The sequence below is a fragment of the Mytilus galloprovincialis genome, chromosome 2, assembly GCF_965363235.1.
Source record: "Mytilus galloprovincialis chromosome 2, xbMytGall1.hap1.1, whole genome shotgun sequence".
In the NCBI taxonomy this organism is placed as follows: Eukaryota; Metazoa; Mollusca; class Bivalvia; order Mytilida; family Mytilidae; genus Mytilus; species Mytilus galloprovincialis.
In genome coordinates, this window is record NC_134839.1 from 69,651,919 (window position 1) to 69,678,505 (window position 26,587).

Below are 26,587 nucleotides of genomic sequence, written 5' to 3' on the forward strand. Positions count from 1 at the left end.
TTTAAATGTGTCATCTGTTTTTTTAATTTCCCTATAAATAATGCTATCATCTGCAAACAATCTTAATGTACTTTGATAAATTTACATAATTTTTCTAATATTACAATATTACATGAATTAAACAGTTGATCAAATTTATAGATATTAGGGTGTGACCAGCAGTATGTAGGTAAAAATGTCTTTGTTTCAAAACATAAAATATCCACAATTCATATATAATGGTACTCGTCACCAAAGTCGTTTTCAAGAGTCACAGAGACGGCAGATTCCGTCTTCTCTCGGTAAACCCTGCCACCTTCCAGGCTAAATCGACAAGCGGTGACTACTACATCGAAAGCATTCTTGTTGAAATCGGAGATCTATATTTTAATTAGATTGGTTACTGAAAAACAATTATTAATATCGATAGCTGTTGTTAAATAATAGCACTGGCTACGAATACGTAACAATAACGAAAAGTGTTACGTTCAAGACTAATTGCCAGAATGCAAGGTCGGTTTGGGAACCGAAAACTAATATTTGGATCTGCGGTTAAATTGCATTATTGTTACGTCAATTTACTTTGGTGACCTGTATGTAATGTATTAAAATACAACTTGAAAAGCTTGTATGCAAATTTTCGGAAAAAAAAACCATCACCGTGGGGATTAAAAGAACATTTCGTGCAGCAACCGGGATATTATTTTTCATGAATAAAACATTTCAGTCTTGATTTAAACTGTTTGTCCGTGAATCTATGATTATCCCGAAACCAAGAGCGGATCAAGAAATAAGTGGATAATACACTGTCACCCTGAAAGTAAAGGTAAGGGCGAAATCCTTAGTTGGAATATACAGAGTGAGTGCTCTTTCGTAGGATGTGTATACATTAGTTGTATACAAAATGTAGTTTCTTTCCCCTAACGATTTAGTCACCTAAAATTAGAATGGACGTTTCTTTCCCATAACTATTTAGTCGCCTAAAAATTAGAATGGACATGAAACTTTTGCAAAGAATAATTGGTAAACATATTGTTAAACGAATGAACAGAAAATATTCTTCTCACGAAAATCCGTTGGTAAGGATGATCAGTTTCATTATTATGACATACATAAGCCTTTTAAAAAGTTTTGTTTTTAAGGTTCATCATAACAAATGGACAAATATGGCCGTATTTTCACCACAGGCACTTGTCTCAGAAAAAATTTCCTATATACCTTATTATAACACAAGGTACTTAAACTTGCATTTCAGAAAAATGTCAGGTGGTAACGAAGTTCCGTTATATGCCGCTTTATAGGCTGTCAACCCCACTAAAACTTGTTATATCGTAAATCTAAATTGATTTATCTTTACAATGGTGTAAAACATGCCTACGTTTGTTGTCGGAATCATCCGTAGCAATCCTACCAAAGTATGTCAATCGTAATAATTTTGCAAACCGCTGAAGAATTGGCAATACACGTCCGCAGTAAATGATTTATTATAAAAATTGTTTAAAAAAAAGCTGTTAGTTTGTATAAATAGAACTTATCATACAGTTAGTAAAATTGTATAATATACCGTGAAAAAAATATAACAAGTGTTGTTTGTGGTATGTCTAATAAGTTACAAATTTTCCCATGACGTCAACATGGTCAATGTCTTGCAGACTCTCTCTTGACTTTACGTATGAAATGAAACAAGATCAGATAACTCCGAGAATCATTTAGACTTTCCCATAGAATTGACCAATCGGAAACCGAGATATACAAGGAGACGTGACGCGTTTATTGCCAATTCTTCAGCGGTTTGCAAAATTATTACGATTGACATACTTTGGTAAGATTGCTACGGATGATTCCAACAACAAATGTAGGCATGTTATACACCATTGTAAAGATAAATCAATTTAGATTTACGATATAACAAGTTTTAGTGGGATTGACAGCCTATAAATCGGCATATAACGGAACTTCGTTACCACCTGACATTTATCTAAAATGCAAGTTAAGTACCTTGTGTTATAATAAGGTATACAGGAAAATTTTTTCTGAGACAAGTGCCTGTGATTTTCACCTCAAAAACTACTCTGTGTACAGACTTACCTGTGCTGTTTGGAAAGTTTTAATGCCTAGCATCCACTAGATATATAAAAGTTAAATGCATTTTGTGTTTAAGAAAGATAGTGGATGCCAGGCATTAAAACTTTTCCAACTTCACAGGTAAGTCTGTACTCAGAGTAATTTTTGGTATGTAAATACAGCCATATTTGTCCATTTGTTATGATGAACCTTTAAAGGTTCATCAATCATACACTTAACAGTTTAAGTTCATCATAACATGGAAGTATTATATTGACAGGAACTACAACGATTAATTAGCATTTATTTATAACCCGGATAGCCCTGTAGAAAAGATATGGAAACTGTCTAATTAGTACGCTGTCAATTTCTTTTGTGACTATCTGCAATGCCGCGGTCATAAATTGACCAGAAATACTTCTTATCAATCACATGGTTTTAATCGAGACAGCTTAACAATATTACCTGTCAAAAAACACCTTTACGTATTTCAATTGCGTCGGTAGACCTTTATTGGTAAACAACTTATTTAAACAAATCGACTAATGCATAAAAAATGAAAATCGGCCCAGAATTAATTATTCTGCAACAATTTGAAATAGTGAGTGACATTATTTTATTAGTTTGTGGGTGAAGTTTAAATCGCGATTAAGGTGTGTTCCGGTTACTGCCGGATAACAATAAATATATTTGATAAATATTAAAACTGTGAAGTTTAGAGTAATATATATGGTTAAGTTACTGGATAATCCTGGAAAGTAAAAATTTCCAGTTTACAATACGAAAATTAATCGAGCAAGTACCAATCAACAAAATACAGCAGAAGAAAACAGAGATCTAACTACTTCATATAGCTATTTATATAATACATTTCTGTCCCCTAAAATATGTTATCACTATCCGACCAAATGAAACCGTCCAAATGATACTGGTAAATATTATTGAACAGTCGCACAAGAATTTGTATAATGTCACTATACAAATCCTTGAGTCGCAGTACTAAAAAAAAATTCAACACATCGGGGTTGCACTGAACATTCGTATATACCAACCAATGATCTTACCCTGGATTTAGAGCGAAGCTTAATAATTCCTACATTTATCTAAAATCTCTTTGATCTTTTGATTTTATCAGAACGATAATTTACAATCTTCTTAAATATGCAGGAAATGTGTGCCACTCAGTGGAGTAAACAGTAGTTATTATATAATCACAACTTGCGATATATATTACATATAGTCCAATTTCCAAAAAAAAATCAATAAAAATGGGCCATTTATTCAATAAATTTGGTACAAATTTCCATCGTCAATGTGTTTTTCTATAGAATTAATGATGACTCGCATTAATCCATCAATCACTCAATCGGCACACATATGCAGATGTAGGGTAACGGAATCTGACGAGGTTTGCCGATTTGCTGTTTCTATCACAACTTTCGATTTCTTTGTTTATTTCCGTAATCCCGAAAGCAACCGAGAATGACAATATTGTAGGGCACCACACGCTGGTAGGGAATAACGTGCCATGTTTCAAGCTGATTAACATGTCATTAAATTAAGCGCGACATCGCAGATGAAACGTTTGAAGTCGGGTCGTAGTAGTTCCTGTCAATATAATACTTCTATGATCATAACAAACGGACAAATATGGCTGTATTTACATGCCAAAAACTACTCTGAGTACAGACTTACCTGTGAAGTTGGAAAAGTTTTAATGCCTGGCATCACTAGATATATTAAAGTTAAATGCATTTTGTGTTTCAGAAAGAAAAAATCTCTTTTGGATTTTGATGGCCATTTTTTTTCCTTCATGCAGAAGGTGTGAAAATTTGAGATGCTCCCTTAGGTAAAAAAAACGATTTGTATTGTTTTGCTTGTTCTTAATTGACATGGACAAGAGGTATCTTCACAACTACAGGTAAGTTAAAGAGTTTATCTGAGTCAGTGAGTGGACAGTATCAAAGTAATTCAGGTGTTTGTTTATTTTTACACCTTCTGCAGAAAGGAAAAAAAATGCCCATCAAAAACCAAGAAAGATTTTTCTTTCTTAAACACAAAATGCATTTAACTTTTATATATCTAGTGGATGCTAAGTCTTAAAACTTTTTAAACAGCACAGGTATGTCTGTACACAGAGTAGTTTTTGAGGTGAAAATACGGCCATATTTGTCCATTTGTTATGATGAACCTTAAATATAATATGTCTCTGATATAACAAATGGACAAAATATATGGCCGTATTTTCACCCCAAAAACTACTCTGTGTACAGATTAACCTGTGCAGTTTGGAACGTTTTAAGGCCTGTCATCTTCTAGATATCTATTTGTATACTAGTTGTACATGTATGGGCTGTTGATAATTTAATACTGGTTTGTTTTGTGTTGATTGTCCTTGAGTGGCATGGAGAATAGATATCTACACATCTATATGTGAGTTAAAGGTAGTAACTTGGTGGACAGTATAAGTATCAAATGCAATTCAAATGTTTGTTTATTTTTACACCTTCTGCAGGAAGGCAAAAAATGCCCATCAAAATCCGAAAACGCTTTTATCTTTCTGATGGATGGTATTAAGTCTGTACACACAGTAGTTTTGGGGTGAAAATATAGCCTTTTGTTATGATGAACCTTAAAGTCGATGCTTCTTGAACCAATCGTTATGAATCAAGTGTGCATGTTGGTGCAAAATACATGTATTTCCAGAAATATCCACATACAATGATGAAATAAGACAAAATTACATTTAATATGTGCAATGATTTGAAATTGTTTCCCTGATTTCCCCAAATCCTTGCTTTAGAAGAGTATAGAATACCAAACTCCATAAAATTTGATGGATCTGAATTTCCACAATGATCAATTGATATCTAGAAACTCTGGTCCTCAAAATGTAATGGAGTTTGGTAATTAATTCTCTATGAATGTGAAGGATCTTAGGAAATCAAGAAAGTTGTATTAACATAGCAATATTAATCATTAAGGCAAGGTTTACATAGACTATTATCAGTCAGATGACAAAAAACTGTTATGACTATTTTACCCATTACTTATTTTTTTTGGTTTCAAAGATATTCACCTTTGACACAACTAAAAGAATTTAATCCAAACTTGATATGATTAATCCTTAGTTTTGGTATATTTTAGTTTGCAAATTATATATTTTGGTCTAGATGATTGGAATGTGGCTCTGGTTGACAATTGTCTTACTAGATTAAAGTGAGGGATACAGGCTCTTTACGGCCTTTTGTATGAAGATTTATCAATTTTCTGATGTTACAGCAGATTTTAAACACCAGTACATGTATTTCTGTACAATTTTGACAATGAAATGGCCTTTTTAACCTGGTTATTAGAAATTATTCAGCACAAACTTTCTTACATTACGGGAGCATATTAATGTATTCATAATGATCATTTTATATATAGGGTATAAAACCTCAGTCTAGTAGTGTGCAGAATGAAAGGATGACTAGAGGTCTTCCTAAAAAAATACCCATAGCAGGAGTGGATAAAGTAATTGTGGTGGCTTCTGGAAAAGGAGGAGTTGGGAAATCTACCACTGCAGGTAAATTATATAATTCTATATATACATGTATCTTTATTTATCTTACCTTATCTTACATTTCTAGGAATATGACTGGTTAAAAGTGTCCGCATGGATACTGTGTATATTTGATATTAGGTTAGTAGGGAGTCTGGGCTTATTTCATACACGGTTAGTAGTGGTGTAACGTCCCTTTATATTCCATATTAGGTAAGAAGGGAACTAGGGCTTATTTCATACACGGTTAGTATTGGTGTTACGTCCCTTTATAAAAACAAAACAGTACTGAGAAAAACTCTTAAAGGTTTCAACATGTTCAACAGAGGAAGAAATCGATGATTAAAACTGAAATAAATTCATGAAACCTATTTAAATCTAACAAGTTGTTTTTGCTGGCATCTGTTTTTGTTAGAATCAATGGAAGTAGTTTCTTAATGCTAACAGCATTGAAGACTTGTTAATTTTGATAGGTCACTAGTCTAAATTTCAAACGTTAAGATAGTCGGTAAGATAAATTTGTTACATAGTGTGCTAGCGACCTAATACGGTATATAGGGGGTCACTGATTTTCCAAAAATATAGCACTTTGACCCCTATACATTCTATTATAAATAAATTTGGTGTTGATTGGTTAAAATTATTACTTTCATTTTCAATGTTGTCAATTTTTATGGAGACACGCCCACTCTGAGGTTGTGTATTCATACGCCAACATGTGTACGTTGTTATTGTTAATATAAATAATATGAAAAGTTCTTTGAGCCTTATTTTTGATAAAAAATTATTTTATAATGAATGGCAATAACTTATTTTGAATTTATTGAACCATAAAATTATTTTTTGACTCTTCACATTTACCATTCATTAAATAGAATCGTCCAAGATAGCACCATGATAGAAAATATAGCACCAAGGTACCACAGTACTTTAAGGCCCTGTAGAGAACACTGTCATGTCATATGTTCCATATTCTACACCATTATTCATATTTAATCTTTAAAGATGTATCTAAAACTAAAAATTACATTTTATTACAAAACATGTCATTACAATGATTTGTATGCATGATTTATTTTTATACTTGATTGATTTGATTTAATACTTGGTTTGTTGGTTCCATTTGAAATTGCTATCTTTTTTAATGCTATTTTTTTTGTATTGAATTGAGGACATGAATAACTGCTAGTCAGTGTGAGGCACCTATTTATAGAATAGGATAATCATTAATCTTTGTTTGTAAATCTAAGTTATTTTTATGTTAAGAATTTGTCTTACTATTAAACTAATAAGATTTTTGTCGAGCCTGCAACTTTTGTTTCAGAAACTCGACATAGGGATAGTGATCCGGCGGCGGCGGCGGCGGTGTTAGCTAACTTCTTAAAAGCTTTATATTTTAGAAGGTGGAAGACCTGGATGCTTCATACTTTGTATATAAATGCCTCATGTTACGAAGTTTCCGTCAGTTACATGTCCAATGTCCTTGACCTCATTTTCATGGTTCAGTGACCACTTGAAAAAAAAGTTCAAATTTTTTGTAATGTTGAATTCTCTCTTATTATAAGTAATAGGATAACTTTATTTGATATGTGCGTACCTTGCAAGGTCCTCATGTCTGTCAGACAGTTTTCACTTGACCTCGACCTCATTTCATGGATCAGTGAACAAGGTTAAGTTTTGGTGGTCAAGTCCATATCTCAGATACTATAAGCAATAGGGCTAGTATATTCGGTGTATGGAAGGACTGTAAGGTGTACATGTCCAACTGGCAGGTGTCATCTGACCATGACCTCATTTTCATGGTTCAGTGGTTATAGTTAAATTTTTGTGTTTTGGTCTGTTTTTTTCGTACTATATGCAATAGGTCTACTATATTTGTTATATGGAATGATTGTAAGGTGTACATGTCTAGCGAGCAGATGTCATGGGACCTTGACCTCATTTTCATGGTTCAGTGGTTATAGTTGAATTTTTGTGTTTTGGTCTGTTTTTTTTCATACTATATATGCAATAGGTCTACTATATTTGGTGTATGGAATGATTGTAAGGTGTACATGTCTAGCGGGCAGATGTCATGTGACCTTGACCTCATTTTCATGGTTCAGTGGTCCGAGTTAAGGTTTTGAGTTTTGGTCTTTTTATCTAATACTATATGCCATAGGTCAACTATATTTGGTGTATGGAAATATTTTATGATCTTTATGTCAGTAGCGCAGGTTTCTTTTGACCCTGACCTCATTTTCAAGGTTCATTTGCACAGTGTTAAGTTTTTGTGTTTTGGTCTATTTTTCTTAAACTATAAGTAATAGGTCAACTATATATGTTGTATAGAAGCATTGTTAGCTGTACATGTCTGCCTGGCATGGTTCATCTAACCTTGACCTCATTTTCATGGTTCATTGGTCTTTGTTTAGTTATCTTGGTTAATGTTAAGTTTATGAGACAGTTGTAATAAAGCTTTATACTTAGGACTATCTACATAAAATCAATGATTAGTATAGAAGGCGAGACATTTCAGCGTGTGCACTCTTGTTTGAATGGGCTATTACTCAAGAGATATACATTTGTACTTTTATACATTTTTAATCGAAGAATTATTGTCAGTTCTTTTAAGGACAAATTGGTATTATTTATTATAATCGTTATCTCTTTTCAGTAAATTTAGCTCTAGGAATATCTGCAAATGATCCTGTGAGTATTTCATTTTATATATTATATAACTAAAAAGACCTGAAGATCATTTGACATCTAGGGCTTTTAAGATCTAGTTATTGTGATCAGTTTTGTAATGTTGAAGTTCCAGAGATCACCACATGCTATTGACGGGTGGTGCTCATCTACCTTTGCATTTTTAGCACAACCCTTGGATTTTCTAAGCCCAAGCATTCAATTTTGAAGTAATATGAGTAAAAGATTCTAAAACAGTACAATATTATAGACTATTAACCTGAAACTTAATAAGTTTTCATGCCCCATTTATGGCATTATGTTTTTCTGGTCTGAGCATTCCTTCGTCCATATGTTCATTCATTCTTCCGTCAGTTCGTTCGTCCGCCTGTCCCGCTTCAGGTTAAAGTTTTTGGTCAAAGTAGTTTTTGATGAAGTTGAAGTTCAATCAACTTGAAACTTAGTACACATGTTACCTATGATATGATCTTTCTAATTTTAATGCCAAATGCAACACACAAAATGAGGTCTTCTCATTTAATAGTGTAGATAGATATCATTTCTGATGTCATTTTGAAGACATTGATTGTAGTGTTTGCTATGTATGCTTTAGTATACGAGTATAGAAAGAGGGATAACTCTGTTATATGTTGGAACAATGTATGTGAACAGCTTGTCTCCCTTTGTACTGTATTATATATACTATGCTGAATTTCCGGTTACGTAAATAATTGATGTACCTTCAATGGTGTTTGTTTGTATGCCAGTATCAGGTTTAATCCGAATGTTCTAGCCACAAACAGTATATTAATATGTAAGCATTTACATACTGCACATGACCAGAAATTTTCAGTTTACACATACTTTTTTTATTAAACTATATATATGAGCAACAGCCTTTCTAAAATAAAATTTGGTTGTATTTTTCTCAGGAACTACAAATCAGAGCTTCCTAAAATTTGGTTATCATATCATGTAATTCATTTGCTAATAAATCAAATCTCAACTTCTTGAATACATGTACTTATCATATTTGAGCAATAGCTCACTGTACATCTTGACTTTACAAATTTTCTCTTTCAGGTAATAGATTGAAAGTTTTTTTTTTAACTTTTACAGACAAAACAAGTTGGTTTGCTGGATGCTGATATCTATGGTCCATCAATACCAACAATGATGAATTTACACGGAGAGCCTGTACTTAATAACCGTATGTCATGGATTATTTAAAACTAGAAATTAACAAAATTAAACAAAAGTTTACTTTTACAGAATCAACCTGAATTGATTAAAGAAAGACATATCTAGATAGCTACACTGTCATGTCATGATCCTTATTGTTAAAATGCATGCATGTCTTTAGCATCAAATTTTGGATGGATTCATATGAAAGACAGATTTGGGGAAGGATGACTGTCTTCTGAACCTCTGGACTATCTTATGAACAGAATCATGATATGATTTGATTCAAATCACTTCTTCGTTTTTACAAAAAAAAAACAACAATTTAAAAATACATAAAATTTTGGATTAAGTGATAATTTGTATAAACTTGACGACAGATTCTCAAATGATGGTGTCCTATTCTCATACCAATAAATGTTTAATTCAATATCAATACATAAATGATGTTGTTAACTTTGTCCAGGTAAATAGGAGGAATCCTATAGTTTTAAGTTTTAAGCGTGACTGATAATCCTATATCCATTTCCCAACAAACGTTTCATTTCTGTTAGATAGTATGAACTCTTTGTGAACTTGTTATATAAGTCTGTAAATTTGAATGGATTGAAACCATGTTTCAAATGGAAATACAATGCAGAACAAAATGCTGTTTTAATGACAATCTGAGATAGATGACCATGTCCACTTTGAATAAAACTAAAAATTTCTTTATCAAACCAGTTAGCAGGGATGGTCTTTGTAAGTGCTGAACACGAGATAATAACCTAGTATTTAGTTGATGTCAAACAGCCAAGAACTGGGAATGTCAGCATAAAAAAACTCTTCTGCAAAAGTCCTTGTGAAGAAACATAATCCCTAAACTAAATGACCCTTTATTTTTGTAGCATAGATAATAACAATATGTTTTAAAAAATCTTTAGAATTGCTGAATTACTGAAATTAAACATAATGGAAATTTCTGTAAGCAGTACTATGTAGCTATGTTGTCAACTAACATAGCTACAACAAATGGGCTATTGGAAATTTGTGATAAAAGCTTGATAGGAAAATCAGATTCATATGATCCAATATGGTTAACAAGTCCCTTGTTAGATTTAAAACCTGTTCTTTCTTATTTACATACTTATATACAGAGTTTCATACTTTATTATACAATGTTCATTATGGTTTGGTATAATCTTCTTTATTTTTTTCCTGTGAATTATTAATTGTAAAATAATTGTTATTTTTAAAATTTTCAGAAAATTTGATGGTACCATTAATCAATTTTGGAATAAAATGGTATGTATGTCCTTGAATAAAAAAGCATTAACAAAGTTTGAATGTAACATACTGGTCAAGGACCCATCACCAGTTACCTTCAGTGCCATTTTGTAAAAAAAAAAAAAATGCTGATATATTCTGACAAGTAGCAAAATATGATATTACTGTCCTGTTTAAATGTAAATTCTGTCATTTGATGGCAAGATTTAAAATGACTGTAAATGGTCAATGTACCTATTAAAGAAATTTCCAGCAAGAATCGTCATACTATTAATTCATTGCTTATTTAGCCTAATTCTAAGTAGCTAAACCTTACTTTTTGTAACCCTTTTTATGTTAAAAGACTATTTCTCCAAACAGTTCCTGTCAAAAACTATTTGAGAAAAACTGTGAATTTCTGAAGATGACTACTGCCACTGACTAGTGATTGACCTGTCTACTTGGAAGATTTTGTTTTAACTTTATAATGTTTTTTTCAACTTAACTCTCAACACAACAAATTTTAGCCAGATAAGCTACTAGTTTTGTACAAACTATTCATGTTTTATTCCCTTACAGTACAATGCATGCAGTCTTACTCTAAATATGTTTATTAAGAGTTCTTGAAATGTTTTTAAGTTCAAAAAGATATAAAAAAAAACATTTGATGGTCTGATATTATTTTGTATATCTAATAAGTTTTGTGTACATGTATCTAATTTCACCATGTTCATAAATGCTTATAATTAGATATGAAAAACTGGGGTATGAGGTTAATGTTAATAAAACAAAATGAGCCTCTTTTTGATGTTACAGCATGTCAATAGGTTTCCTGGTAGAGGAAAAGTCAGCCATAGTATGGAGAGGACCTATGGTTATGTCAGCAGTACAGAAACTTATCAGGCAAGTAGGTAAACATTCTAGAATTAATACATTATTTAACCCATTATATTGTAAAAATGGCAACAACAGAAGAAAAAAACTTTTTCACAGTTATGAAGTTTCTGCATTTAGAACTACAATAAAAAGAAACTTTGAACAGCAAGAAATGATCTACAAATACTTAAGCATAACTGCATTTCTATAAAGCAACGTTCCAGCAGCACCTGCATACAGAGTATATATGATCTACAAATACTTAAGCATAACTGCATTTCTATAAAGCAACATTCCAGCAGCACCTGCATACAGAGTATATATCTCCCAATTCATACAAGTTTCCCTGGCTTATATTTACTATCATCCTATCATGATAGGGAATTGCTGCCCACAATGAAGCTATTATACCAAGAGTTCCAAATGGTGAAGTTAAAATCATCCCTTCGTAAATTTTGCTGAGGCCACCACAAGTTAGTTGACCATTATGGAATATCCAGTCCGTCTGTTCGTCCTGCTTCAGGTTAAAGTTTTTGGTCGAGGTAGTTTATGATGAAGCTGAAGTCCAATCAACTTGAACTTAGTAAACATGTTACCTATGATATAATCTTTCTAATTTTAATGCTAAATTCAGGGATCTCCATGGCCTGTTTCACGATGGCGCCCCGCCATCGTTCAAATGTCTTGCACCATCGTCAAATGACTCGCGCCATCGTTAAATTGTCTTACGCCATCGTTAAAATGTCTTCCGCCATCGTTCAAAACTTCATCGTGTTTTGTAGCCCGACGCCATTTTTTTTTTATCAATTATAATCAAATGCATGTAATTGCATAACCCTTAGGCTTTTCATGTTATAATCCAATACAGTTCTAACGCCTGAGGGATCTCCGGATTAAGATCGCTAATCACTTGTACCTGAGCTTGTACAGGTAGATGATCAACAAACCAGACAGGAGAATACTATCTGAGGATAGACGATCCATTTGTCGAATTAATCAACTAAGTTTCAGCAAATGATTATGATAATTTAGATTAAATAAATAAATTAATAAGCCAGTTACAAAGAAAACAGTTTAACAAGTCGAACACGTGCTTTATTTTGACTTACGCAATCAGCATCCCTCCTTTTTAAGAAGTACAAAATAAGACGCAAAACAGTAAATATTATTTCATCGCAAATAACTCGAGTACTGCTGTAACGATAATTTAGAATTACTAGTTTAAAAGTAAAAACTTAAATATTTCCTGTAAAGAAATATCGTATCGTAATTCCGAATTCATTTCGTATATTACAATCAAATTGATACATCTGCGTTTCCGGTTTCTATTCAGACTTGAAAGATGCATGTTGCCACAGGCACTTGTTTCTATCCATTGGAAGACCCACTATCAACGTACATTTAAATCGTAAATGTTCGTTGATAGTGGGTCTTCCAATGGATAGAAACAAGTGCCTGTGCATGTTGCACAGCATCAATTTGCCAGATAAAGTCATTAAAAACCTTTTCATTTGTCAACGTTTGCTTTACAAATCTCTTTAACCTTTTACATAACCCGTACGAATCGTTTTGTTGTTGCTGCAAATCAGCCATACCGGTAATGGGTTCTGAATTTGACAGTGTCCGTGAAAAATAAGCTCCACATCATATGATTTTTAACCCCCATAACAATTACCAAAAATACAAGAAATCTACATGGGGACCTTCATGACAGCTTTTGGTCATTCTCGACTAAGGGGGACCATGAAGACTTGGCATTTGAATGGTTAAAAACGGCGATAAATGAAAATATTGATACTTCTGATTCTATAATGAATATTCAAATAAATATAATTTAAATAAGCAATGAATTAGCATGTTCACTATTCCTTGTGTGGAGAGATAACATACTTCCGATCGCGCTACACTGTACAGCGTAGACACGGTTTGTAATGGTGAAAGTTCCTCCATTGTTCAATTTTCATTCATGGAGATCCCTGTAAATTAGAAATTTTATCCCATTTTTACGGTCCACTGAACATAGAAAATGATATGTGCGGATGGGGCATCCATGTTCTTGGGACACATTCTTGTTTTTCAATTTCCGAGTTAAAATGCAACTTTTTTTTTATTAAATTTTTTTTTTTTTTACCATTTCCTTAAAAACTTTGATTGATACAGAGAAACTAATCTGCAAAAATGTTTAGCATGACAATATCTACAATTAAAGAGAGTTCTAGATGGTCAGATGACTCATTATTTAGTAAGTGTCCTTAAATGACTGTTTTTGAATAGATCTGGATCAACCCGATTCACAATCTGATAGATTGTGTAAAAGATGGCTGCTGCTAGTGCTAATGATTTTAATATTGCATATTTGAACAGAATGATAGATATGGAATCTTTTAATATGACATTTACTTTCTACAGTTTGAATGCACTTATGGACATGATCTATTTTAGGTAGTATGGGGTCCACTTGATTACTTAGTTGTTGATATGCCACCTGGAACAGGAGATACACAGCTCTCATTGTCACAAAATATACCTATTGATGGTATGTAATATTTTATTGTTACAAAATACACAAGTTTTAAAATAGTTGGTATCATTTCCTTGTCATAGAATATACCTGTTTATTTTAACTCTTTACAATCCCTAATGATAGATGAGTATTGACGTCATATGTTTTTTCTGTAACAGAGATTTTTTTTTATAAATAAACAACTAAAAAATCAAAAACAAGTGTTTTTGTTTGAGTCCTATTAAAACAATGATCATATATGTAAATAAAACGCCCATAATCTTCCCACCCTATATGACACAGCTATTTTACATTTGCGTCATCGTATATAACAGTAAGATGATATTGTATAAACGCATACTTAAGTTTTTATTATAATCCCTTTTTAAGAATCTCATTATTGCTACCACATTCCTGTTATATATTTTAAAATAATAACATCTGAAATGGATCAAATTTATTTTATTATTGATCAACTGTGATACATATTTCAAATGTCCTTAGCACTGTGTCTATAATATATTTCAGCTGTGTTCCTATTTCATTGTAGAATAAAATTCACAAACATTTCGTTCATTTTAACTGAATGTATTTTACTCTTAACTTTTTAAGTTACACTTTGAGTAGAGTGAATTAACACTTTTACTTTTATTTTGGAAAGTGACCATTGAGTGAATACTATACATTTTTAGCTCACCTGGCCCAAAGGGCAATTGAGCTTTTCTCATCACTTTGCGTCCGTCGTCGTTGTCGTTCATTAACTTTTTCAAAAATCTTCTCCTCTAAAACTACAGGGCAAAATGCAGTTTTTGGGGAAGACGGCTTCAAGCCGTCAATCCCCAATGGGGTTGACCAGAGTGACATTCCCTCACATCATTCATTTTGTTTTTATAGCGTGGAAAACCCCCCAACAAATCTTACTGAGAATGATGAGATGGGGAGACACAAATGAATAAATTGACTTTAAACACTTTTTTACACATTTCCCTTCTGTTTCTCAAGAAATTATCGTATATTGAGCTCTCCTTTACACTATTTACGTTTCTTTTACAATCCGGAAAAATCAGTATGACAAGATATTCTAAATATATCCAACCTACATTATATTTTATAGTGACGTCATTGTTGGAATGCCACACTACGCATAAGCAGGGATATCCTTCACTGGTTATTTAAATCATTCTCAAAGATTGTGCACTTATTAAAAAATAGTATTTGTTAAATTTAAGATAATGATGTTTGCTGTAGATGATTCAAACATCAACATGCAAAACTTTAATTTGTAGGTCAACAATTTTCAAAGTAAACAGGAAGTCCGAGGGGCTACATGAGATGGGGGAGAGAAACGATCTTTTCCATTTTTTTCTGTAAATCTCTGTTTTGAGAATCTTCCTCCAATTCAGGAGCACCTCAATTTATGAGCTAATTATCCAATAAAATAAATACTTAAAATGTGACATTTAGTATATGATAAGTAGTCTTCCATTAAAACTAAATTTTGTGTACCAACATAATCATTGTAATAGTTACAAAAAAAATTACAAATGTTGCATTTTGTAGTTTAAACCTCTTTATTCATGAAATTTTACAAATATTTCAAAATGTAGGATATGGAAACAAGCTTCACACAGTTTACATCAATCATATTGTTATTTTTATTAGTACCTGTATCCCTGTGATGAGATATGTAACTGAGAACTTTATCAATGGAAATTTAAAACGGAATAGATTTTTCAGTCCTAACTTTCTTAAGAAAAAAATTTAAAATCTTATGAGTACTGTCACAAAAAATGGAAAATGGCCCTAGCCTGCAGTTCAGTCGTACACTATTAAGATTTCAAAAATAATTGTAGTTGTTGTTAAATGACAGAATTCAACTAGTTGGATTTTAGATAATTAACTATCAACTTTAATTGTATGTTTAGATTTAGAAGATGCAGATCTCTTCCATTGGTCTAAATTGAATCCTAAACTAAAGAAACGAAATTACATTAAACAATTGATTCCAATAGTGTCAACCTTCCACATTTTCTAGCTGTTCTTTTTTTTCATTCTTTATATGAAGACTATCAAAAGATAACCCCCCTCCCCCCCCCCCCCCCCCCAAACAAAAATAAATGAAATAGAAACAAGGGCTGTCTTTCCCCTCAGAGCTATTCAGCTCTTTGATTGGCTTATAGCTCTGAAACTTAAGCATTTAGAGCAAATCTGACATTGGTAAAAATGTTCATAAGGTCAAACCTATCTGCCCTTAAATTTTCAAACACATCAGACAACCCATTGTTGGGTTGCTGCCCCTCAATTGGTAATTTTAAGGAAATTTTGCAGTTTTTGGTTATTATCTTGAATATTATAATAGATAGAGATAAACTGTAAACAGCAAAATTATTCATCAAAGTAAGATCTACAAATAAGTCAGCATGACAAAAATGGTCAATTGACCCATTTAGGAGTTATTGCCCCTCATATTCAATTTTTGACAGTTTTTTGACAATTTTTGTAATCTTTTACAAAAATCTTCTCCTCTGAAACTACTGTGACAAATTTACCCTAATCGGCCACAATAATCATTAAGGATATCTAGTTAAAGAATATGTCATAATAGTCCTGCCTATCAACCAACGTGGCTGTCTTTGCTAAAAAAGAACATAGGGGTAAAAAGCAAGTTTTGTCTATTATTTTTAAAACTTTATAAATAGAGAAAATCTGAAAGGAAAAAATATGTTTAGAATAATGAGCTCTGCCACTTTTCCATACATAAGTCAAAACTGTTAGACAACTTCTTATAGGAATAATTGCTAAACATAAATGACAAATTTTACGATTTGTTTTCTCCTTTTTTGCCTTTTATCATGAAAACTATGATATTTAGAGAGAAACCCTTTTCTGTTAAGCATCATTATGATAGAGAAATAAACACTCAAAAATGATCAGCAAGTCAGGATCTTTAAATAAGTCAAAGAAAGTAAACAGACTAAAAGATCAGTAATACAAGATCAACAAAATAAAGATTTTTGTCATGGTCTATTCTCGTCTACAATGTTGGAGAGTGTCCTTTGTTTGATATGCCCATAGACCAAGGAGAGCGACACAGGCTCTTGAGAGCCTCTAGTTTATTGTACCACTGGCAATTATGTGTGTTAAAAGAAGACTCTAGTTGCAATTATCTTTATTTTAAATACCTTATAAGAAGACCAAAAATAATTGTTTATGGTTCAATGTGTAGGACTCAGAGGTGCGATGGGGACGCTGAAATGCAATGGTCACGCTGAAGTACGAAGGTCCACGCCGAAGTTATTTTTAGAAAATAACATCACTAAAAATTCGCTGGCAGAAGGATGGGTTTTGTAGTTAAAGGTGTCATGCTAACAAAGGAAATAAAGGGAAAAAGAAAGTAACAAACAATGGAAGTTCATAACCGTTTTTAAGCAGTGTAGGTGGAGTTTGTAAAAAAAAATTAAACTATGCCAGGCGGCAAGTCATGGGGAACAAAGCAGACAAATGATGAACTTGGTTTGCAGATGAGCTAACCAGTGTTCGGATGTATGCTGCAAACCTTTTTACGACAAATAAAATATCTTGATCTTAATAATAATTTTGACTTTTCTTCAAGTATGCTTCACACGATTTGTGTGGACAATTTAATAATGAAATTGCTTGCTAGTATTATCAATGTTTGTGCAATATCAAGTTGATATTATGTTATTTTAGTCCCAACTTGAAGATAAATCCTGAATGGTAATAAGACCGTCACTCTATCCTTATTTTATAGTGGTTACAGTGTTTATTGTCTACAAAAAATGCTGAAATTAACATGACTGATCCCTACGTGTATTTCCAAATTTATTTTATTCTCCTTAGTGGTTTATCAGCAAATGTCAAAGATTTTGGTGGAAAACATGACAAGTGCTATTATATAGACCTGCTGAATAATTTTTTCATCCGTGAACACCATTATTTTCTGACTCAATGCTAATGCCTAAAATTGACAATTTCAAAATAAAATTAAAACAAATCAAAACTTTAAAGTCTTTGGTTTGGAGTGAACAAAAATTAGGAGCTCCTTTGAAAAAATCTTATTCATGTTTTTTGTCGAGCCTGCAACTTTTGTTGCAGAAAGCTCGACATACGGATAGTGATCTGGCGGCGGCGGCTAGGGCGGCGGCGGCGTTAGCTAACTTTTTAAAAGCTTTATATTTAAGAGGGTGGAAGACCTGGATGCTTCATACTTTGTATATAGATGCCTCATGTTACGAAGTTTCCGTCAGTCACATGTCAAATGTCCTTGACCTCATTTTCATGGTTCAGTGACCACTTGAAAAAAAAGTTCAGATTTTTTGTAATGTTGAATTCTCTCTTATTATAAGTAATAGGATAATTATATTTGGTATGTGCATACCTTGCAAGGTCCTCATGCCCGTCAGACAGTTTTCACTTGACCTCGACCTCATTTCATGGATCAGTGAACAAGGTTAAGTTTTGGTGGTCAAGTCCATATCTCAGATACTATAAGCAATAGGTCTAGTATATTCGGTGTATGGAAGGACTGTAAGGTGTACATGTCCAACTGGCAGGTGTCATCTGACCTTGACCTCATTTTCATGGTTCAGTGGTTATAGTTAAGTTTTTGTGTTTTGGTCTGTTTTTCTCATACTTTATGCAATAGATCTACTATATTTGTTGTATGGAATGATTGTAAGGTGTACATGTCTAGCGGGCAAATGTCATCTGACCTTGACCTCATTTTCATGGTTGAGTGGTCAAAGTTAAGTTTTTGAGTTTTGGTCTTTTATCTAATACTATATGCCGTAGGTCAACTATATTTGGTGTATGGAAATATTTTATGATCTATATGTCAGTCCCGCAGGTTTTATTTGACCTCGACCTCATTTTCACGGTTCATTGCTCAATGTTAAGTTTTTGTGTTTTGGTCTATTTTTCTTAAACTATAAGTAATAGGTCAACTATATTTGTTGTATGGAAGCATTGTTAGCTGTACATGTCTGCCTGGCATGGTTCATCTGACCTTGACCTCATTTTCATGGTTCATTGGTCTTTGTTTAGTTATCTTGGTTAATGTTAAGTTTATGTGACAGTTTTTAATAAAGCTTTATACTCAGGACTATCAACATAATATCAATGATTAGTAAAGAAGGCGAGACATTTCAGCGTGTGCACTCTTGTTTTTAATTTTAACATGTTTTTATTCAATGTCTCAGGTAGAACATCCCACTTCGACGTAACCACTATCGTACTTCAGCGTAGTTATCAACACGTTAATGTCACAATGTCACCATCGCACTTCAGCGTATTAACCAACGCACTTCAGCGTAAACCATCATACTTCAGCGTGACCATCACAGTTCCCAGTCTTACAAATGTATAACCCTTTTCCACTCCACTACAAGGTTGTTCTGTTTAGTCACTATAAATAAGTTGCTGTTTGTATTTGAGCTCTTAGCAGTTGCTTGCACTTCTAGGCAAACTTGGCCACTTATAATAAGAAAGATTTTGACTTATTATAAACATCCAAAAATGTTAAAATATCAATGTTTTCTTCAAGTATAATAAAACACTTTACGGATGTGAGAATAACAATTGAAAAAAAATATGGCAATGCCCATTTGAATGTCATTCTTGTAAAGCAATTTTAGTTATGTAGTTTCTGAAGAAAATAATACCGGTATAACTTTTTCTACACATCTCATTATTTCTGTAAACTTACATTGTTTACAACGGCAAAGCTCATAATTGGCATTTAGATGATTGCTGCCAGTAAAGCTATTTTTGTCGAGCCTGCAACTTTTGTTGCAGAAAGCTCGACATAGGGATAGTGATCCGGCGGCGGCGGCTACGGCGGCGGCTACGGCGGCGGCGGTGTTAGCTAACTTCTTAAAAACTTTATATTTTAGAAGGTGGAAGACCTGGATGCTTCAAACTTTGTATATAGATGCCTCATGTTACGAAGTTTCCGTCAGTCACATGTCCAATGTCCTTGACCTCATTTTCATGGTTCAGTGACCACTTGAAAAAAAAGTTCAAATTTTTTGTAATGTTGAATTCTCTCTTATTATAAGTAATAGGATAACTATATTTCATATGTGCGTACCTTGCAAGGTCCTCATGTCTGTCAGACAGTTTTCACTTGACCTCGACCTCATTTCATGAATCAGTGAACAAGGTTAAGTTTTGGTGGTCAAGTCCATATCTCAGATACTATAAGCAATAGGGCTAGTATATTCGGTGTATGGAAGGACTGTAAGGTGTACATGTCCAACTGGCAGGTGTCATCTGACCTTGACCTCATTTTCATGGTTCAGTGGTTATAGTTAAATTTTGTGTTTTGGTCTGTTTTTCTCATACTATATGCAATAGGTCTACTATATTTGTTGTATGGAATGATTGTAAGGTGTACATGTCTAGCGGGCAGATGTCATGTGACCTTGACCTCATTTTCATGGTTCAGTGGTCAATGTTAAGTTTTTGAGTTTTGGTCTTTTTATCTAATACTATAAGCTATAGGTGAACTATATTTGGTGTATGGAAATATTTTATGATCTTTATGTCAGTCGCGCAGGTTTTATTTGACCGTGACCTCATTTTCACGGTTCATTGCCCTGTGTTAAGTTTTTTGTGTTTTGGTCTATTTTTCTTAAAACTATAAGTAATAGGTCAACTATATATGTTGTATAGAAGCATTGTTAGCTGTACATGTCTGCCTGGCATGGTTCATTTGACCTTGACCTCATTTTCAAGTTCATTGGTCTTTGTTTAGTTATCTTGGTTAATGTTAAGTTTATGTGACAGTTGTTATAAAGCTTAACTTTATACTTAGGACTATCAACATAATATCAATGATTAGTATAGAAGGCGAGACATTTCAGTGTGTGCACTCTTGTTTACAGTATTATCGTTTAAATATATGTTTTAAATTTTGTATTGATAAGGTGCTGTTATTGTATCCACACCACAAGACATAGCTTTACTAGATGCCAGACGAGGAACTGAAATGTTTCAGAAAGTAAATGTCCCTGTCCTGGGTCTTGTTCAGAATATGAATGTGTATGTCTGTCCTAAATGTGGCCACACTGAACACATATTTGGTAAAGATGGCACAAAGAAGTTAGCAAATGAACTTAATTTGGATATTTTAGGTATGATGAATAGGCTCAATAGCAATATTAAATTTGACTTTCAATAAGGTTAACTTTGGATATTCTTAGTATAATACATAGCCATATTAAATTCAAGTTAAAATTGGAACAATAGAAGTAAAAAAGTTCCATATTAAGATGCATTGAAAAATAAAAGTCTGAAAATAGAGTATTGCAAATATCATTTCAATATTGATTTTTGAAATTTGAACAGATTTGATGTAGTTGTCTTTCTCTGGTATTATATTGTCTCTGGTGACATAAATATGTGTTAAGTCAGGTCTTTTTACACTGGATGAATGTCACTAATTAGTTTAGATATTTGTTATGAAATTAATTGTTTTGTAACTAAAATTATATATGTGTTATTTATATATACAAGTAAGAAACTGTTTGAAAAATTCTGTCACTGATATTTGCAGTTAATTACATGGCTAAATATTGTTATTGATAAATGCAAAGCCTAGAATAATTCAATTGTCATAAGGAAGGTTAAAAAACAAATACATTTCCATCTAGCAAAAGGAAAAATTATTTTGTTTACAATCAATTGAGTTTATTTTACCATGGCCATATTTATTTATTCTTTGGATTTACTCTTTTCATTTTGATCTAATTGCACAAAGATAATACTTCTTTTGTCACATAGCTATACATCTAAAAATTCAAACTGAAAATTGTAATATGAAATATTATGCTGATCTAATAAACCAACCTCTTTTAAAGGAGATGTACCATTAGACATACAGATAAGAGAAGGAAGTGATTCCGGCCAGCCTGTTGTTGTTGCATCACCAGATAGTTTACAGGTAGCACACAAACTTCAAGTTCATTCTATCTGTTCAATGAATTTTAAAGCATTTTATGATAAAAGTATACCAAATTATTCTAACAGTTGGTCCATGACTTTCCAGTTGTGTTTGTAGTCCAAATAGATATCAACTGTTGTAAGGCTATTTTATTTTAATGAGACGTCTTTCTACATCACAACACCCAAGCCCTTTGATAGCAAATTTTGCTCTCAACTTTGATGCAAAATTTCCTAATGATAAAATAAGTAAGAATTCCAGTCAAGATGATGCACTTTCTGATTCAAGTAATTTCCAAGATCCTTGTCTGTTTTCCAGAGTTCATGTGACCTTGACCTCATTAATCATTGGTCATTTGTTATTGTTAAGGTTGTATGATTGACTGTTTCTCAGATACTTTGTGCAATAAGTCTACTATATTTGGTGTATTGAAGGAGTGCATGGATCATTGAACTTGACCTCATTTATATTGCTCATTGGTCAATGTTCAATTTTCTAAATAAGGTCTGTCTTTCAGTTACTGGCTAACTTTATTTGGTGTATGGTATGATTGTAAGGTGTACATGTCTGTCTGGCAGAGTTCATGTAACCTTTACCTTATTTACATTGATCCTTGATCATGTTAAATTTTTGTTATACTTGTAGTAAAACCTTAATATCAAAGACTTTCAACATAAATTTAATCACTACAAGGAAAGCAAGCTAGACAGTTCTTTGTTTGCTTCCTTTTTGTTGTTTTTTGCAGTGTTTGCACAGACTAAAATAGATTAAGAGAAACAGTCAAAAAACAAAAATCCTCAGCGCTATAAGGTCTACAAATCACTCAACATGGTTGGAATTGTTAAGTGATTCCTTATAGAAGTTATTTCCCCTATATGATGATTTTTGTATTATATTTTGCATAAATATGAAAACTATAAGAGTTAAAACCAAACTTTCAAAAGCAAAATATGCAGAAAAAATTACATTATTAAAGTAAACATGGCAAAATTTTGTACACTAGTGACTATTAATTTAATCACTTTAATGACTTTTTTTCATCTCAAAAACTTAAATAGATAGGTATAAACTGTAAACATTAAAAATGCCTAATGACATTAGTACTGTACAAGACCTAAAATGCCACTCATTATATATGTAAATATAACTTTGCAATAAAGGGAAACACATAAATATGAAAACAGCATATTATTATACCAGGTGAGTGATTCAGGCTCTTGGCTGAAAGTGTTGGTCAACTCTTTAAAGGACTGAAATGACATTTTTTTTTACCAATTTGACATTTTGCCTTTTATTTTAAAGAATAAAATATGTAGATATAAACTGAGCACAAATGATTAACAATATGAAAATAAGGAGATGTGATATGATTGCAAATGAGACAACTTTTCACCAATGTTCAAATGAAGTGGATGTAAGCAAATATGAACAACTGTACAGCCTTCAACAATAAGAAAAACCCATATTGTTGGGTCTAAATGGCAATTCAGTTGAGAAAACTAATGGCCTAATTCATAACAAAACAATCTAGAAAAAAAATCACAGACATGAATCAATGACAACTACTGACTTTTTGTAGGTTCTATATAACAAATAGTAATCAGTCAAATAGAGTTGAGTCTAAATTTACAAATATGTAGTATGTTTTATTCCTAGTTGTAAACACATGTTTATTATGTTTTTTCAGGCTCAAGTTTATTTAGATATAGCAAAGAAAGTTACAGAAAAACTTCATGCCAACACATCAACATTGCCTAAAGGATGATTGTGGTTATAAATTGGATTTTTTTCTCAAAAAGTGTGTGATTTGAACATCAACAGTACCTTTACTATGAGGGTACATTCATATTTCTGATTTCTATAGACACAAATATCTCTATCAACAGAAGGCAATTGCACATTGATTCCTTGATTATCATCTAGCACCATATTAGCATAGAATGAAAAATGAATTGGGATTGTATTGAATCGCTTGCCAGTGTCATACCAAGCATGTCTCATAAAAAAAAATGTGCTTTTGTATACTATTACTTGAAATGATGTTTGTATATTGTCTGTTGACCTGTGGTCACCTCAGTGAACATTTGAATGCACCTGTGGCATCTTACCTTTATGCCTTTGTAAATGTGTGTTATTTGCATAATGGTTACAAAATATACATGTACAAATGTACTGACATATGTGGCTACTGTGGGTTCCTTTATTTTCGTGGGTACCAATTTTCATTGATTCAGGAAAACTTGCATGTTCGTGGATATTTAATTTTATGGTTTTGCTGAAGTCTGCATACAAGCCTGAAAAAAAATTATTATTTATTAAACATTTAATTTCATGGTTCATCTGTACCCACTAATGGTATCCAACAAATAATAATGATTCCACAGTATTTAAGTTTGATTTATTCTGAATTATGAGTTTTCTTTTATTATTTGTTTCTTATTAAAAACAGAGTTGTCTTTCATAAGCTTATACTCATTAGTGCATTGCAAAAAATGTACAGAAGTTCTGTACCTCTAATGCAAGTAAATATTCCAAAAAATGACAAAAGTACAACTATCTTCCAAAAGGGCAAATATTAATAAAAATAAAAACCCTGACCACATGCACACCTTTGATATATGTATAAACAGTCAGCAAAGTTAAAACTTCCTAGCATTCAAACTGTTGTCAGAACTCTACTTGTATTGGTTTGTGGTCTTATAGCTGCCTAAGTGTGGACGGATCAAGTTAATTGTCCCTTAGTTGAGGGTTAACCACTCATAGTTCATAAAATTAAGGAATCATTTGCTAAATTTGGGCTTAGCATAATGGTTATTCACTGGGGGACTTAACTAATAGATGTTAGCCTTCCGTAAGTCTACTGAAGCCATAAAATTGGATATAATTAACCCTGCATTCCATCAGCCACATCCACCCCCTAGCTGTTATCAAAGTGAGTAGGACATTTTTTTGATTATGGAAAGAAATGAAGCCCTTAGACACCAAAAGTAAGGTTGTTTATGAATCAGTTATATATGAAGGAAGCAGTCATAACTGTTGTCCAAGGCTCATTCAGAGGAGAAGCTGGTTATGCTGCAATGAATGCAACTTGACTTTTATGCATATGATCAGTTAAGGAAATCATCCATAGTCTGGACTCCCAAATATGGAAATGTATACAAGAAGGAAACAATGAAGGAACTTATGTATCACACCAAGCATATGAGTCAATTTCCAGTAGTATTATTATTTAGGAACTAATGAGACAGGTAGTAAGAGAGGGGTACTTTAAGAAGATAGATCTAGATGGTATTCCTCAATCAATGATGGTCTTGAAACATCAATCAATTATATATCACAACCTTAGTGCTATAGGACCACGGACCACCATTAAGAATTGACTTGCGCCAAATTGAAAATACCACAGTTTATACCAACCAAAAAATCATCAACACCAAAAACAAGTCAAGCAGTAATTGGATATTCTGATGGTGATGAAATAAAAGGATGGCCCAGAAGATGACTAACAGAACAAACAGTTATGAAAAAAGTTTAATCAACCTTGCTTACAACAACATATTTCCATGGCAACAACACTCATGGCACTCTTTAAAACCGATTAGTCTTTCACTAATGGTAAAATCTCCTCAAAGATACCATACTTTTAATTTCGAATCAAATAAATCAAATCAAAACAGTTGGAATAAAAGTTAGAATTCAAAGTTTAATAGAACTAAAACTGAAAATTCCAAATAATGCAAAGGCAATATATACCAAGGTTAGAATGATCCTTAGTATTTGGAATAATGCAACATTTTATAAACTGTAAATTAACTAAATTAACAGAAAATGAGCATACCATTACTATTTCATGTCAACCAAAGTGGTGACTACTTGGATGTTGATACCTTAGGGGACAAAACGTTCTCTAGCAGTACCATTGACTGGTAACTAAGCTACCATGCTTAAAAAAGTTAACGCCAGCAGCGTGTTTCGTCTTCATAAGACAATGAACTAATGCAATCTATAACCTGGGTAGAAGTTTTAAAAAGGGACAGTTACAGCATGTGGTACTGTTGGCAGTAAGCAAAAAAAACAAAACAGACTAACCTCAGAGTTGGAAATGTGGAAATTTAAGAATAAAATCCAAGTGAAAATGAATAACGTGATGAAGAATTTAAACTTATGTTCTATGCAGGGGATATGCAGTACTGTTCCCAAAACCAGTCTTATAAAAGTGCCTCTTTATAAATTTTGTATGCTTGTATTTCATTTTTGCTTATTAGCTGTTTCTATATGCCATTTTGTTATTTTTTGAAGAAATATTTGTGTTTTTGTTTTTATAGTGATTAAGAATAAAACACAACTGCTGTACCCCTTTATTTGACATTTTAACCTATTATGTCTGTTTGTTATGACACACATTGTTGTCAATATAATGGAATTTTATGCCACTATCATACAAGTAAGAGATTTAGCTAGCTATAAAACCAGATTTAATCCACCATTTTTTACATAAAAAGATAGCCATTTCTCGGGAAATCGTGGTACCCCATGCTTGTCTTGCAAGATGGTAGTTGGAAAG

At 32.6% G+C, this 26,587-nt stretch overlaps 1 protein-coding gene across 2 annotated transcripts; it reads left to right on the forward strand.

The window, feature by feature from the left end:
• The first annotated feature begins 913 nt into the window (after window positions 1–913).
• Window positions 914–24,487, forward strand: LOC143064256 (iron-sulfur cluster transfer protein NUBPL-like). 2 transcript variants are annotated; one of them, XM_076236952.1, is made up of 10 exons: window positions 914–1,058; window positions 5,473–5,611; window positions 8,244–8,278; window positions 9,374–9,464; window positions 10,681–10,720; window positions 11,498–11,588; window positions 14,000–14,093; window positions 21,008–21,214; window positions 21,941–22,023; window positions 23,711–24,487. In XM_076236952.1, the coding sequence occupies exons 1-10, from the start codon at window positions 972–974 to the stop codon at window positions 23,786–23,788; spliced, it is 945 nt and encodes a 314-aa protein (XP_076093067.1). In that variant the 5' UTR covers window positions 914–971; the 3' UTR covers window positions 23,789–24,487. The 2 variants fall into 2 exon arrangements, with proteins under 2 accessions (XP_076093067.1, XP_076093068.1); XM_076236953.1 differs by lacking the exon at window positions 914–1,058 and adding an exon at window positions 1,613–1,801.
• The last annotated feature ends 2,100 nt before the right edge of the window (window positions 24,488–26,587 follow it).

What these genes read in the sequence shown, in the direction of transcription:
- LOC143064256 (XM_076236952.1), top strand. Translation starts at nt 972, where the DNA reads ATGGACATGAAACTTTTGCAAAGAATAATTGGTAAACATATTGTTAAA. An exon ending in AGAGCCTGTACTTAATAACC is followed by an intron (nt 9,465 to 10,680) that starts GTATGTCATGGA and finishes TAAAATTTTCAG; the next exon opens with AAAATTTGATGGTACCATTA. An exon ending in CATCACCAGATAGTTTACAG is followed by an intron (nt 22,024 to 23,710) that starts GTAGCACACAAA and finishes ATGTTTTTTCAG; the next exon opens with GCTCAAGTTTATTTAGATAT.